A 16,335-nucleotide genomic window follows, 5' to 3' on the forward strand; every position below is an offset into this window, starting at 1 on the left:
TGTCAAAAGTAAGGTCATGTTCTTTTGGTTTTCACTTATTTCAGGCAACAGTGGGCACAGTTTTAGACATTGACCAGTTAATTACAGTTCTACACAGTTTCACAGACGTATTTCAGACGTCCCAAAGGAGCTTATTCAATATCTCTTGCTTCCTTCTCCATCTCCCTCACCCACCAACCAGGGCAGCCAATACTTAGCCATCCTCCCATCTGTCTGCATGTCCCAGGGGTGGACAAATATGGAGCACTCCAGCTCCTCAGCTGCCTGCAAAAGAAAATATAATGCAATGCTAAAATACCCTCAGCCGTATGAGCATAAAAATAGGAAACAGAATGTGACCTTTTGACCTCTTAAAATAGGTCAAGTTTAGCCATCTTTGAACTTGTCTAAGATCTGTGTCCCCAGAATGTTTCCTGAATTTAAAGACCCTGGCAGTAATAGGAATGGACTTATGCTGTTGGTCGTATGAGAATAACAATAGGAAACAGAATGGGACCTTTTGACCGCTTAAAATAGGTCAAGGTTAGCCATCTTTGAACTTGTCCAAGGTTTGTGTCCCACGAATAATCCCTGTGAATTTGAAGACCCTGACAATAATATGAATGGACTTATGCTGAGCTCAGAGAGACGAACGGACAGACGGATGCAGTCTTCACAATAACCCGATGGCCATATTTTGACCTCATCTAATGGCAAGCTCTCATTGAATTAGGACTTCACTTATGAATACAGGATTGAAGAAATACAGACAACCGTTACTCTCCTATTGTTGGTTTTTGACATCCAATTGTATACATTTTTGCACCCCCCCAACCCCCCAAAATTCCCTATAATTTGTTGTATAGTAGCATTGTAGAACACTGTGACCAATTAGGAAGGTTTTGAATATGTTTAAAAATTTTATGAGTCACAGAAGTGAATAATTGGACTTATATAATGGCTGATCTGCGTGCACACACACACACACACACAACGCAAACACACACAGAGACAAAACAAATCCATTGTGCTGTAAGCCATCTGATGTGATTTTTTTTTGCTGCACTGAGGAAATACACAGTCTTTTTTTTTTGGTAGTACATGTGCACACAAGTGCCTTCCTCCCTGTGTGAGTGCGCACCGCGTGCACACTCACTCACAGAAGCCGGACGGTGCTAAGTTTAAAACAAACATGGCGGAGTTTGTTTTGCTGATGGATGACGATTTGATGCACGGCATTGCAGACTTCATCATCAGAATTATTTTTGGACTCGTATTTAAAGTTTGTGTTAGATTGTGCAGCAGTGATACACCAAAGCTGCATTAATTTCTGACATGATTTTTTTGCTGCACTGAGGAGGTACCAAAATGTAAGTCCCTTTTCTGTTGTTTCTAAATTAATATAAAATGACAAAGATCTATTTTAGCCATTATATAAAACAAATAATGAATGTTTTTACATTCTTTCAATGTAACAAATATTTAATTTGGTTTAAGCTGGAACATCTTTGAATGGTATGTTCCAGCTTTCATCTCATAAAATATTTGTACCACTGAACTCATAAACATTCATTATTTGTATAATAATTTGTGCAGAAGGAGGCAATATGCTGTCATGGTTTGAGTTTTGTTTGGTTATTTGTTTTTATTTCTTATTTTTCGTTTGTTATTTTTCGTATTTCATTGGCTTTTGTTTGTCTATTCTCTTGCTGGGTTTTTCTGCTTGGGTCTGTCAGTCTCTGCTTCTCTTGTCTTTCTCATGGTTCTTGGTGAAGGGTGTTTCTCTCTCTCTCTGGCCATACCCTTGTTCTGGTGCTTTCCATGCACACCTGTTTCTGATTTGCTGATTATCACCTGGGGTTATAAAACCTCACTGGGTGTGTTAGTTCCTTGCCAGTTTGTCGTGCCTTGTGCCTTCATTCTAGCTCTGTACATTCCATAGTTCTGCTTGCCTGCTTGTGTGTTCCTGACCTCTAGCCTGTTGTAACGACCACACCTTTTTGCCTGATGATTTTTGTACTGATACTTTTCTTTAACTGCCTACTCATGGACCAAACTATGCTATCCACTACAGTAAAGTCTTCTAAAACTCAGAGCTGTTTGTTCGAGCCGTGCATCTGTGTCCAGCAATTCCTGACCATCCAGCCTGATATATGCATATTTTACTGTAAATTTACAGATGGCTTTGGTTTTTATTTCATTAGTGTGTCTTGAAATAAATCATTGCTGTTTGAATGTGGATTTGACTGCTCAGTTATTTTGATGCTGGGCTACAATTAAAGGCTAAAATTAAAATACCATGCAGATTGTATCAAGTGGTAAGTGAAGGTTCCTGACTGGTGGGGGCAGCAATTGTGCACAACAGTGTGCATGGGGGAGCAGGGGGAGATGAGCACTGCTATGTGAGACACACAGTGCCTCAGAGCCGATGCACACAGCAGGTTTATGAGATGCACATCAGCTATGTGAGACACACACATCGGCTCTATGTCAAGGTATGCAGCAGCTCTGTGAGATGCACAGCAGCTGCCAAGGTGTACACTAGTCCACGAGATGCGCAGCAGCTCCAAGCTGAGGCATGCAGCGGATTCATGCTAAGGTGTACAGCCTCACTCATTGCCCTGGCAAAAGCACTGCGGAGGTTGTCACGCTGGCTGTATGAAGTATTTCTTCCGTACCTGACCAGTACTGGACCGAGCACGCCATGCATCTATTTTTTTTTTTTTTTGGCAAATGACTATTATTTCTGATGATTTCCTTATTATTTCATCAGTGGCTCTTGAATTAAATATTTTCTGCTTGAATGTGGATTGCGCAACTTAGTTATTTTATTGGCACCTTATAATGTAAACTAAAATAAAAATACAATGCAGATTGTGTTATTTGTGAAGCAGGGTGGTGGGTGATTTACTTGCAGCAGAGTAAAATGACCCAACCAGGCAGCAGTCAGTGTGTGGGTGCAGGGTGGTGTGTTCAAAGACTCATTTTTCATTGACCTTTTTAAATCCCCTCTGAAAATATACATGCAATGAGGAAAATAAGTATTTTAACACCCTGCGATTTTGCAAGCTCTCTCACTTAGAAATCATGGAGGGGTCTGAAATTTTCATCTTAGGTGCATGTCCACTGTGAGAGACATAATCTAAAAAAAAAAAAAAAATTCTGGAAATCACAATGTATGATTTTTTAATTAATTTATTTGTATGTTACTGCTGCAATAAAGTATTTGAACACCTGTGAAAATCAATGTTAATATTTGGTACAGTAGTTTTTGTTTGCAATTACAGAGGTCAAACGTTTCCTGTAGTTCTTGACCAAGTTTTCACACACTGCAGCAGGGATTTTGGTTCACTTCTCCACACAGATCTTCTCCAAATCTTTCAGGTTTGGAGTTTCAGCTCCCTCCAAAGATTTTCTATGGAGTTCAGGTCTGGAGTCTGGCCAGGCCACTCCAGGACCTTGAAATGCTTCTTATGGAGCCCCTCCTTAGTTACCCTGGCTGTGTGTTTGGGGTCATTGTCATGCTGGAAGACCCAGCCATGACCCATCTTCAATGCTCTTACTGAGGGAAGGAGGTTGTTTGCCAAAATCTCACAATACATGACCCCATCCATCCTCCCTTCAATACGGTGCAGTCATCCTGTCCCCTTTGCAGAAGAGCACCCCCAGAGTATGATGTTTCCACCCCCATGCTTCACGGTTGGGATGGTTTTCTTGGGGTTGTTCTCATTCTCTAAACATGGTAAGTGGAGTTGATTCCAAAAAGCTCTATTTTGGTCTCATCTGACCACATGACCTTCTCCCATGCCTCCGCTGGATCATCCAGATGGTCACTGGCGAACTTCAAACGGGCCTGGACATGTGCTGGCTTGAGCAGGGGGACCTTCCTGCCCTGCAGGATTTTAAACCATGACAACATCATGTGTTACTAATGTAATCTTTGTGACTGTGGTCCCAGCTCTCTTCAGGTCATTGACCAGGTCCTCCTGTGTAGTTCTGAGCTTTCTCAGAATCATCCATACCCCACAAAGTGAGATCTTGCATGGAATCCCAGACCGCGGGAGATTGACAGTCATCTTGTGTTTCTTCCACTTTCTAATAAATAATCATAACAGTTGTTGTCTTCTACCAAGCTGCTTGCCTGTTGTCCTGTAGTCCATCCCAGCCTTGTGCAGGTCTACAGTTTTGTCCCTGGTGTCCTTAGACAGCTCTTTGGTCTTGGCTATGGTGGACAGGTTGGAGTGTGATTGATTGAGTGTTTGAACAGGTGTCTTTTATACAGGTAACAAGTTCAAACAGGTGCAATTAATACAGGAAAAGAGTGCAAAATAAGAGGGCTTCTTAAAGAAAAATTAACAGGTCTGAGTGAGCCAGAATTCTTGCTGGTTGGTAGGTGTTCAAATACTTATTTGCAGCAGTAACATAAAAATAAATTATTAAAAAAATCATACATTGTGATTTCTGGATTTTTTTTTCTTTTTTTAGATTATGTCTCTCACAGTGGACATGCACCTAAGATGAAAATTTCATAGCCCTCCATGATTTCGAAGTGGCCGCTGAAGAGGAGGTACTGCTGGCCCACCACCAGAGGGGCGCCCTGCCTGAAGTGCGGGCTTCAGGCACGAGAGGGCGCAGCCGCCTCACGGGAGCAGCCGGGAGTGACAGCTGTCTCTCATCACCACCTGACAGCTGTCACTCATCACCATCTCCATAAAAGCCGGACAGCAACTCCACCTCCCTGCCGAGATATCTTCAAGCCAAGAAGGTAAACTCTCAGCTGTTTGACTGTGCCGTACGCACGTGATCTTTTTCTGAATGTTTGCAGGAGGTCCTGGTGACTGCTTTCAGCTGGTGCTGAGTTTTGTGGTCCGTGTAGGAGTGACATTCTTCACCCCTCACGCCAAAACGGATAGGTAGCTCTCAGGCTCTGCACTACTGTGTTACTGTGTTGGAGGTGGAGGTGTTTTTTCCCACCTGGAGAAAACCTACAGACTGTTTTGTTGACTGTTTGCTGGGTGTGTGCTCACACCCACCCTTAATTGTTTCTGCTTCCTGCCAGCAGTACCAGATCCGACAGCCGGAGACGGTGATCACCTGGGGACTCAGGACTTGGCGGCTCCAGTATTCTCCGGGTTCGGTGGCAGTGGAAATCGTGTGGGTGCCGGCTCCTCTCTGGACGGACGTCTTCTATCCTCAAGCCTGCCCACACGTCACCTTGTATATTTTGATTGTAACCCAAATTCTGTGTTTGTCTGTATTCTCGTTGTGTACATTTCACAACAGTAAAGTGTTGTATTTTGGCTCATCTGTTGTCCGTTCATTTACGCCCCCTGTTGTGGGTCCGTGTCATTACACTTTCTCAACAGGATATCTTGGCCAACGTCATGGATTCCGAGGGGCATCAACCATCTGTTGAACAGCCAATGGAAGAGCAGGGTGCACAGGCGCCAGCAGGAGGCGTGTTAGGTGAGTTGCAGTGCATCTTAACCGCCTTCACTGCTCGGATGGACGTAGTGACCGAGCAGAGCAATATACTCAATCGCAGGATGGAGGCTCTCACCGCGGAGGTGGAAGCGCGTGCACAGGGTGCGGCTGCAGCTCCTCCTCCTGCTGTCCTGGTGCCGAATATAGACATTCCACTGGTCATTCAACGAACCTCCCCACCGTCCCCTGAAGCATACATGAGTCCCCCGGAACCATACGGAGGTTGTGTAGAGACGTGCGCAGACTTCTTAATGCAGTGTTCGCTCGTCTTTGCACAGCGTCCCGTGATGTACGTGTCAGACTCCAGTCGGGTGGCTTATGTAATCAATTTGCTTCGAGGTGAGGCACGCGCCTGGGCTACAGCGCTTTGGGAGCAGAATGCACGGCTCCTAACGGTGTATACTGAGTTTGTGAGGGAGCTCAGACTGGTGTTCGATCACCCACATAGAGGCGAGACCGCTTCAACAGTGCTGCTGTCGCTGAGACAGGGGCGTCGGAGTGCAGCCGAGTATGCAGTCGACTTCCGCATCGCGGCTGCGAGGTCCGGCTGGAATAATGTTGCACTCCGCGCCGCCTTTGTAAACGGACTGTCTCTGGTCCTAAAGGAGCATCTGGTGGCTAAGGACGAGCCATGGGATTTGGATGGGTTTATTGATCTAGTCATATGATTAGACAATCGGTTAGAACAACGCCGTCGGGAGCGAGACGACAGACGTGGCCGGGCACGCGCCGTCCTTCTCCCTTCCGGGTCCGAAAAGGTTCCGCCCTCCCCACGCTCCACAGCCTCAGTGCTCCGTGTGGCAACAGCTCCCCCTGCTGATGTTGTTAGGGAGACGAGCAGGGCCAGAAGGAGATCAGATGACAGAATGAGGAGGCTGGCCCGCGGGGAGTGTTTTCTCTGCACCTCAAAATAGCATATACAGAAAAACTGCCCCAAACAGCCAAAACGACAACACTCGCCTTTAGAGACTGGGCTAAGGGTGGGTCATAACATTCACGTGGGACATACACGCATATCTGCACGTCTCCCAGTTACGATCCTGAGTGGGGATCTAACCCTTCAGGCCCCAGCACTGGTGGACATCTGCTGGACACCAGATGGGCAAGGGAAGTAGGGCTCCCTCTAGTGGCGCTCCCTTCACCATTGAAGGTGCGGGCCCTAGATGGCACCCTTCTCCCTTTAATCACACACAAGACACTGCCAGTAACTTTGGTAGTGTCTGGGAATCATCGGGAGGAGATTGAGTTTTATGTGACTCCTTCTACCTCCCGCGTGATTTTGGGCTTCCCATGGATGATTAAACACAATCCCCGGATTGATTGGCTGTCTGGGGTTGTGGCTCAGTGGAGCGAAACCTGCCACCGGGAGTGTTTAGGATCCTCGGTTCCCCCCGGTTTGGCTGTTAATGAGGAGGTTAAAGTCCCCCCCCCAATCTGACGGTGGTGCCGATTGAGTACCACGATCTTGCTGATGTTTTCAGCAAAGATCTGGCGCTCACCCTTCCCCCGCACCGTCCATACGACTGTGCCATTGATTTGATCCCGGGCGTTGAGTACCCGTCCAGCAGGCTGTACAACCTCTCACGTCCTGAGCGCGAATCAATGGAGACCTACATCCGGGACTCATTAGCTGCCGGGCTGATCCGGAACTCCACCTCCCCGATGGGTGCTGGTTTCTTTTTTGTGGGCAAGAAAGACGGCGGACTCCGTCCATGCATTGATTACAGGGGGCTGAACGAGATTACGGTTCGCAATCGATACCCATTGCCCCTGTTGGATTCAGTGTTCACGCCCCTGCATGGAGCCCAAATTTTCACCAAATTAGATCTTAGGAATGCGTATCACCTGGTTCGGATCCGGAAAGGAGACGAGTGGAAGACGGCATGTAACACCCCGTTAGGTCACTTTGAGTACCTGGTCATGCCGTTCGGTCTCACTAACGCCCCCGCGACGTTCCAAGCTTTGGTAAACGACGTCTTGCGGGACTTCCTGCACTGATTTGTCTTCGTATATCTGGATGATATACTCATCTTTTCCCCGGATCCTGAGACCCATGTCCAGCATGTACGTCAGGTCCTGCAGCGGTTGTTGGAGAACCGGCTGTTTGTGAAGGGCGAGAAGTGTGATTTCCACCGCACTTCTTTGTCCTTCCTGGGGTTCATCATCTCCTCCAACTCCGTCACCCCTGATCCGGCCAAGGTTGCAGCGGTAAGAGATTGGCCCCAACCCACAAGCCGTAGGAAGCTGCAACAGTTCCTCGGCTTTGCAAATTTCAACAGGAGGTTCATTAAGGGCTACAGTCAGGTTAGTAGTCCCCTGACAGCCCTGACCTCCCCAAAAGTCCCCTTCACCTGGTCAGATCGGTGCAAAGCCGCGTTTAGGGAATTGAAACGTCGGTTTTCGACTGCACCAGTTCTGGTGCAGCCCGATCCTAGCCGCCAGTTCGTGGTTGAAGTGGATGCCTCTGACTCAGGGATAGGAGCTGTGCTGTCCCAGAGCGGGGAGTCCGATAAGGTTCTTCACCCTTGTGCCTACTTTTCTCGCAGGTTGACCCCGGCTGAACGGAACTATGACGTGGGCAATCGGGAACTCCTTGCGGTGAAAGAGGCTCTTGAGGAGTGGAGACACCTGTTGGAGGGAGCTTCTGAGCCATTCACGGTTTTCACAGACCATCGGAACCTGGAGTATATCAGGACCGCTAAGCAGCTGAACCCCAGGCAAGCCCGCTGGTCACTGTTCTTCGGGCGTTTTGACTTCTGGATCACCTATCGCCCCGGGACCAAGAACCAGAGATCGGATGCCTTGTCCCGGGTACACGAAGACGAAGTCAAAACAGGGCTGTCGGATCCTCCAGAGCCCATCATTCCTGAGTCCACTATCATGGCCACCCTCACCTGGGACGTGGAGAAGACCGTCCGGGAGGCCCTGGCACGGAGCCCGGACCCAGGAACCGGTCCAAAGAACTGCTTGTACATCCCACCAGAGGCCAGGGCTGCGGTCTTGGACTTCTGTCATGGTTCCAAGCTCTCCTGCCACCCAGGGGTGCGAAGAACTGTGGCAGTGGTCCGGCAGCGCTTCTGGTGGGCGTCTATGGAAGCTGACGTCCGGGAATACATCCAGGCCTGTACCACCTGTGCCAGGGGCAAGGCGGACCACACAAGGACTCAAGGACTCCTTCAACCACTTCCGGTGCCTCGTCGCCCCTGGTCCCACATCGGCCTGGATTTTGTCACCGGCCTCCCGCCGTCCCAGGGCATGACCACCATCCTCATGATAGTGGACCGATTCTCCAAGGCAGCCCACTTCGTGGCCCTCCCGAAGCTCCCAATGGCTCAGGAGACCGCAGACCTCCTGGTCCACCATGTCGTCAGTCTGCATGGGATACCAACTGACATTGTCTCGGATCGTGGTCCTCAGTTCTCCTCACAGGTCTGGAGGAGTTTCTGCAGAGAACTGGGGGCCACCGTGAGCCTCTCTTCCGGGTATCACCCACAGACGAATGGACAGGCAGAGCGGGCCAACCAGGAACTTGAACAGACCCTCTGCTGTGTGACATCCGCGCACCCAACGGCCTGGAGCACCCATCTGGCCTGGATTGAGTACGCTCATAACAGCCAGGTGTCTTCTGACACCGGCCTCTCCCCGTTTGAGGTGTGTCTGGGGTACCAGCCCCCATTGTTCCCCGTGGTGGAGGGAGAGGTCGGTGTGCCCTCGGTCCAGGCCCACCTGCGAAGATGCCGTCGGATGTGGCGCACCGCCTGTTCTGCCTTGTTGACCCGGACGAGGGCTAAGGCCCATGCAGACCGCCCGCGTTCCCTGGCCCCTGCATACCAGCCCGGGCAGGAGGTGTGGTTATCTACCAAGGACATCCCTCTCCAGGTGGACTCTCCAAAACTGAAGGACAGGTACATTGGCCCCTTCCGGATCCTCAAAGTCCTCAATCCGGCTGCAGTGAAGCTCCAACTCCCAGCTTCACTGCGGATCCACCCGGTATTCCACGTTTCCAGACTTAAACCACACCTCACCTCACCCCTCTGTGCTCCCGGACCGGCGCAGCCTCCTGTCCGGATCATCGACGGGGAGCAGGCTTGGATGGTCCGCCGGCTCCTGGACGTCCGTCGGATGGGCCGGGGGTTCCAGTACTTGGTGGACTGGGAGGGGTATGGACCCGAAGAACGCTCCTGGGTGAAGAGGAGCTTCATCCTGGACCCGGCCCTCCTGGCCGACTTCTATGCCCGTCATCCCGACAAACCTGGTCGGGCGCCAGGAGACGCCCGTTGAGGGGGAGGTCCTGTTGTGTGGGCCGCTGAAGAGGAGGTACTGCTGGCCCACCACCAGAGGGCGCCCTGCCTGAAGTGCAGGCTTCAGGCACGAGAGGCCGCAGCCGCCTCACGGGAGCAGCCGGGAGTGACAGCTGTCTCTCATCACCACCTGACAGCTGTCACTCATCACCATCTCCATAAAAGCCGGACAGCAACTCCACCTCCCTGCCGAGATATCTTCAAGCCAAGAAGGTAAACTCTCAGCCGTTTGACTGTGCCATACGCACGTGATCTTTTTCTGAGTGTTTGCAGGAGATCCTGGTGACTGCTTTCAGCTGGTGCTGAGTTTTGTGGTCCGTGTAGGAGTGACGTTCTTCACCCCTCACGCCAAAACAGATAAGTAGCGCTCAGGCTCTGCACTACTGTGTTACTGTGTTGGAGGTGGAGGTGTTTTTTTCCCACCTGGAGAAAACCTACAGACTGTTTTGCTGACTGTTTGCTGGGTGTGTGCTCACACCCACCCTTAATTGTTTCGGCTCCAGTATTTTCCGGGTTCGGTGGCAGTGGAAATCGTGTGGGTGCCGGCTCCTCTCTGGACGGACGTCTTCTATCCTCAAGCCTGCCCACACGTCACCTTGTATATTTTGATTGTAACCCAAATTCTATGTTTGTCTGTATTCTCGTTGTGCACATTTCACAACAGTAAGTGTTGTATTTTGGCTCATCTATTGTCCGTTCATTTACCCCCCCTGTTGTGGGTCCGTGTCATTACACTTTCTCAACAGGGTGTTCAAATACTTATTTTCCTCACTGTATATTCATAATCTCATGAAAGGCATGTGACACTCTTCAGCAGAAGACAGTTTTCAGATGTTAGCAGGTACATTCTAGTTTTGTGTGGAAATATCTTGTTACAACCACAGATATTATGCGCATAGACTGCATACAGTACCATTGTAAGCATACCCAGAAGCCCTTGCGTCATGGGGCTGCATATCAGTATGCACTAACCCGCTGTATAATACTATGAAACATAACTTTAGACTGCTATTGTGATGAATGTGGCCCAGTTTCCTTATTTTTGAAATTGGGAAGGCAATTGGGGCCACAAATTGATAATGTCAGACTGGCTAAACAAATCGCATAATATTCTGTACAGTGAGGCTGCTCACAGCATAGAAGGGAGAGAGTTCAGGTGCATTCAGATTCCAGTTGTTGATATGTGACCCAATCTGGACCCCAGGAAAGCCCAGTTCCTTCACGCAGCGCCTCATCTCTAATATGGCTAGATCAGGGGCTTGCATGGGCAGCGTCCCAAGTCCCACAAACCTCTTAGGATGGTGACACACTGTCTGGGCCAAATCATTATTCAAGAGGACACAGAGATCCAAAGTGTCATGAGGTTTGGCCTGCAACAACAAATTTTAAATTAAAAGTAGGTCATCTCAAAAATATATTTTAGCATTATTATTAATGTATGTTAGTTATGTTTATTATTATTAATGTAAGTTAGTTAGTTAGTTAGAATCCATGGATTAAATAAGTAAGATGGTACAAGTAGGTGACACCAGAAATATTTGCATATATGATTAAATCTGTTCCATGAGACTCCAGAAAGTGTCTTCCACTGGACAGTTCTTAAATCCAACTTGTCACTGGTTTGGTTCATATTAATGTCTGAAATTCTATGACACTTTGAAGTAAAATAATCTAGATAATCTAAACCAGAAAAACAATTCTGCCATTTTTGTTGCCAAGTACATGTACATGTATGTCTTATTTTGGACAATTTGGTACTTGACCAGCAAACAGGTTTAGATCGTGGCGATAAAGTTTAAAAAAAATGGTGCCACCCATTAGTATGCATCACATAAAACTGGATAGCAGCAAAACATCAGAGCCACACAATGATTTACCCAGTAACTGAACATGACAGGAACAGTAGACAGGGCTTGAACCGTTACACCTGAATTCCAGAAACAGAAATATTTCAGATAAGTATTAATGATATACTGTTTTTCCTAGATGAACAGTAATATGTTACATAGTATAATCTGCACGTTTACCATGTAGATCCATGTCTTGTATACGAGCATTTGCATCCCAGCAGTTTTCTTGAATCACTCTGAAAACCTTTCTATCTTTTATCATCTTTGCTTCTCCCTGGAACACAACAGGAGCAACAGTTATAAGCCTGATGGAGAAGTTAAAAATGTTCCCCCGTCCCTCCTTTGTGACATAATTTCTGAATAAGTTTGAGCCTTGCACTTACTGGGTTATTGTACATGTTGAAGAAGTGTCAGATTTCCATCAATTCCAGTGGGTTTTCTGTTTCATTACAGCTTACACGGCCACATAATGGCAGCAGAAAGCTTACTACTGTTTTATTAACACATTTTTCATCCAATTTACACCTGACAGTGAATCTCTCAGCATCATGTTGAGTTGTGCAGCTGCTCACACAGTCAAACCCAGGCTGACATCCACAGAGCCTAGACCAGCCTGGATAACCTGCTGTTTCCAGTACACATCACACCAATAGTGTAGCAGATAGGTGGCCAGGTAGGGGTCAATTGAAGAATTGCACAGGGGTCAAAATTAAAAATACTCAAATCATTTTAAAAACTACACCACATTATATTTGTCTGATCGTAAAGATTCCAAAAAGATATAATTTGGACTATCTGTGACTGAACGATAAGGAGTTATGGGGTAAAAACAGCAAAAATGGTGACAAAGGTCAGTTTCAGTTTGTACAGGGGTCAAAAGTTAAAGTTCCTTCAATTTTGGTAAAAAGTGATGCAAATTATTGGTTGAGCTAATAGGATTAATAAATGGAATAGTTTTGATTGTGTTGAATGTTTGGTCTCCAAAATAAAGGTCAAACAAGGTCAACTTCCATTGGATTCTATGATATGTGACATATGTTACCCCGCAACATGATAACTAAGCATGATACATGGTCCAAGCTATTGCTTTTTAAAACCCTGTTAACTCAACTAATAATTTGCATCATTTTTTTTTTTTTTTTTTACCAAAATTGGAGCAACTTTAACTTTTGACCCCTGTACAAAGTGAAACTAACCTTGATCATTCAGTCATAGACAGTCCAAACTATACCTTTTTGGAATCTTTATGACCAGACAAATAATGTGGCGTAGTTTTCAAAATGATTTGAGCATTTTTTAATTTTGACCCCTGTGTAATTCTTCTCTTGACCACTACCTGGCCGCCTATTGAAAATTCAAGTGTCCAGTCATTTTGTTTTTTCAAAAGAGTAATGTCTAAGGAGTATTTGTGCCAACTTTGGTACTTGTATCACCATTTGTACAATTTTGCTTGAAATATTCTCTTAGCTGCTGCACTACAAGTCCACAAACTGTTTGTGTCCCAGTGCACCACCCATTTAAATAATTTGACAATGGCACATACTATACACCACAGTAGGCCACTGTTGTGTAATATAAGTTTCTGTGCACCAGGTCAGGTCCAGGAGAATGCACCGGTACCACACTACAGAACCAGCCAGACAAGTGGGTCATCACCACCTCCTGCAGAAGCCTTTTGCTTGCTGCATCCAGGCAATATGTGGGTGTCCCCTTGGCCTTTGTCAGGTTCTGGAGTCCTCAGCATGAGACATCTGCATGCTGGATCATTCTCAGTGAAGTGCATCACAGGGCCATAATATCTTAATGAGGGTTGTAAAGGAGTAATTTCTGGTAAATTTCCAAAACGTTTCATGGGAAATTAAGGTCAGGTCATTTTAGATATTTTGACTAGTTTCTGAACAAGTTGCAATATTCAAAGTTGGTAATTTTCTGAGAATTCTTGGGAGGATATGAAAATTAATGGTGGTTTATGAAAATTAACAGGAATTAACAGGATTTCACTGGAAATTTGGGGTAATTTATATAAAGTGCACCATATACAAACTCACACATTTCTAATACAAGATTTTTAATGACAATTCTGACTTTGATTTATTTGTGAGTAGAATTTTAATTCTTTCATTGAACAACAGAAAAATGAATGTTGAATTAAATAAACATATTCCCTATGACACCCCCTCCTCTGCATCACCCAACACCGATTCATTCAAAATGTTAAATTAATGCATTCTCTCACAAGCATCTCAAGCCTCTGGTTTCTACATTTTTCTACACTGGATGTAGTCCTTGGGCTCAGCTGCAGTCCTGCTGTAGTGCGCAAGATTCCAGACTTGATCTGTGCATATGATTTAGGAATGCACAGGACGGTAAAAATTCAACCGAATTGCATTAAATCTGTTGTGCTGCCTTGGTGTTTGCTCTGCTCCCCCTCCCTTCCTGTGTCTCCAGGTGCCACGTCACGGAGCTGATTGACTCACCTGTCTACAATCAACACCACCTGTTTATAAACCCCAGTCCTGCTTCTCCACAATCGCCAGAAGCTCAGATCTGTCGGCTTCAGTCCTCTGTTTTGGATGTCCTTTTTGACTATCTTTTACTGTTTTTTGACTATTCTCTCTCCTGTGTTTCCACATAGTAAATTCACCAGTGTTAAATTAACACTGACATATGGTCCCGCTCTGACCAGAGCGGGACCATATGCATATGGGCAGTCTTAATTTAACACTGTCAGTGTTAGCTTTACACTGGTGAATTTACTGTGCAGCGTTCTTGCCACCTACCAGCTCCGTAGTGGCCACCTGGTCCTGGTATTCAATCCACAAACCATTTGGTCCTGGGTCTCAGTCCACAAACCATTTGGTCCTGGGTCTCAGTCCACAAACCATCTGGTCCTGGGTCTCAGTCCAGACTATTCTGGTCAAGTCGGTGTGTCCCTGCTCTGGTGTCTCCTCCAGACCAGTGTCATGTTGTCGTTACCATGAATGAAAAGAGTATTGCTTTTGATGTCTTCCGCCACCGTCTCTGTTTGCAGGTGTGTAAAAATTAAAAACATCTGGTTGTGGCAGAATGCAGAAAAACAAAAAGCTCTGCGAGTGTGTCACTGGGGACAGCTGACATTGGCTGTTTGGTACGCTTATGTATTTTTGGTCACGGATGAACGGTCCCAAAATGCAACGTTGATAAGACTAATAGTTTTGGAGAAGCTACAGATATTAACTAATGTTGCTAATTACATTCTGAACTCACATGCCATTCCAGCAGGGGGCAGTAAATCATCTTTATATAAGCATGAGTGCATGTGTGCATAATTTTATTTAGTAAGTTCAATGTAAATACATAATATAATTGTAAATACGTTAAAGTATGTGAAAATGAAAACACTTATTTTCTTTGTGGGCCATTTAAAAATCAAATGACAAACTATAATTAATACAATAAAATATAATAATAATAATAATAATGTGTATATGATAACAAGACCCTAAACAATTTATAAATACATTAAGACAGTAAATTAACATTAAATAGTAGATAATTAACAGGAAATAAAAGGGTTGAGTTCCTCTTCTTAAAATTGTTGAAAACATTTTTTAGAAATTTTTTTTTAAAAAACATTCTGAAAGCACACGTCATTCCAACTCATTATCCAAGCTTTGTTTAATTTATTACCACCCTTGAAAAATGTCACCTACCTATTTTATAAACACTACCCAATCTAGAGCCCGTGGATCCCCGTGGGCAACACGCTAGTTCCTATATATTCTGATATATGTCTGTTAATTGCCATGGAAAGATACATTTCTGATGACTGAGTCAAGAAAGACACTGAATACCTTAATCTCAAACAACTGTAAACACAGACTCCTTATTCACCTTCTTGAGTATTGCATCAGGGTAGCGATTGAGTCCACAAAACTCACAGCATTGTCTATAAAGCCAAAGCCAGTAAACTGTTCTTCACCAATAAAGGCACTTAAACTGTTGCACTCCACAAGCCTACCACACATATAGGCTGGCTGTGATGTTCAGCAAATTACTGGGGATCCCATGAATCCTCAAGATGTTTCAGAGGCAGCCCAATCAACCAAATCAAAATCAATATAGGTTGCAAAGAAGGACTGCTGACACTTGAATTCAAGTAATCGCAGAGCAAGTACTTTGTTAATGGTTGTACTTTAAGCATTAAGCCAGACATGACACCATGCTTATCAGAATACTGTGTCCAGTGGTCCCTCTCTGAATATTGAAACCAGGAACCAGCAACTGGTAATTTGACCTTTTGCAAAGTCAAGGCACATTAAGCCATTTTCACTATGGTTACCAAATCCACTGGGACGAATATAATTCTCATTAAGATGAAATGTCAAGAAATGTCATCTCCTGCAGTGTGTATTCTGATGTATGTTCAGTCTATTTGACTGTCTGTAAATAATAATATAACACAATGCTAAAATACCCTCATCTGTATGAGCCTTGTGTTTTTTATAATTTGCAGTTGTTGAATTATTGAATTATTAAGATTCCGTTGTCTTACAAAGCCCCTCTATTAATCAGTCAATCAAAAACAATATTTACATTTTAACAGCATCTCCAGGAGGCTTTGCATGTGTTTACATGAGCTTTTGACAAAAGCGGAAGTTATGCAAAGGAAAGTGGTAGATCACCCTCTGTGCATTCGCTAGTATTAATAAAACAAATTTAACTCCATTCGCCCTATTGAC

The 16,335-nt window shown here is 45.5% G+C and overlaps 1 protein-coding gene across 1 annotated transcript in view; it reads right to left on the reverse strand.

Moving 5' to 3' along the window:
• Positions 1-16,335, reverse strand: part of acmsd (aminocarboxymuconate semialdehyde decarboxylase) — a 39,209-nt gene that overhangs the window by 18,367 nt on the left and 4,507 nt on the right. The window contains exons 3-6 of the mRNA XM_034186487.1: positions 11,792-11,888; positions 11,642-11,691; positions 10,898-11,134; positions 171-264 (exon numbers count right to left, since the gene is read on the reverse strand). Of these exons, the coding sequence (XP_034042378.1) occupies positions 171-264; positions 10,898-11,134; positions 11,642-11,691; positions 11,792-11,888 (478 nt within the window). The remainder of the gene's footprint in view (positions 1-170; positions 265-10,897; positions 11,135-11,641; positions 11,692-11,791; positions 11,889-16,335) is intronic.

The sequence above is a fragment of the Thalassophryne amazonica genome, chromosome 14 (genome assembly GCF_902500255.1).
Source record: "Thalassophryne amazonica chromosome 14, fThaAma1.1, whole genome shotgun sequence".
Classification (NCBI taxonomy): domain Eukaryota; kingdom Metazoa; phylum Chordata; class Actinopteri; order Batrachoidiformes; family Batrachoididae; genus Thalassophryne; species Thalassophryne amazonica.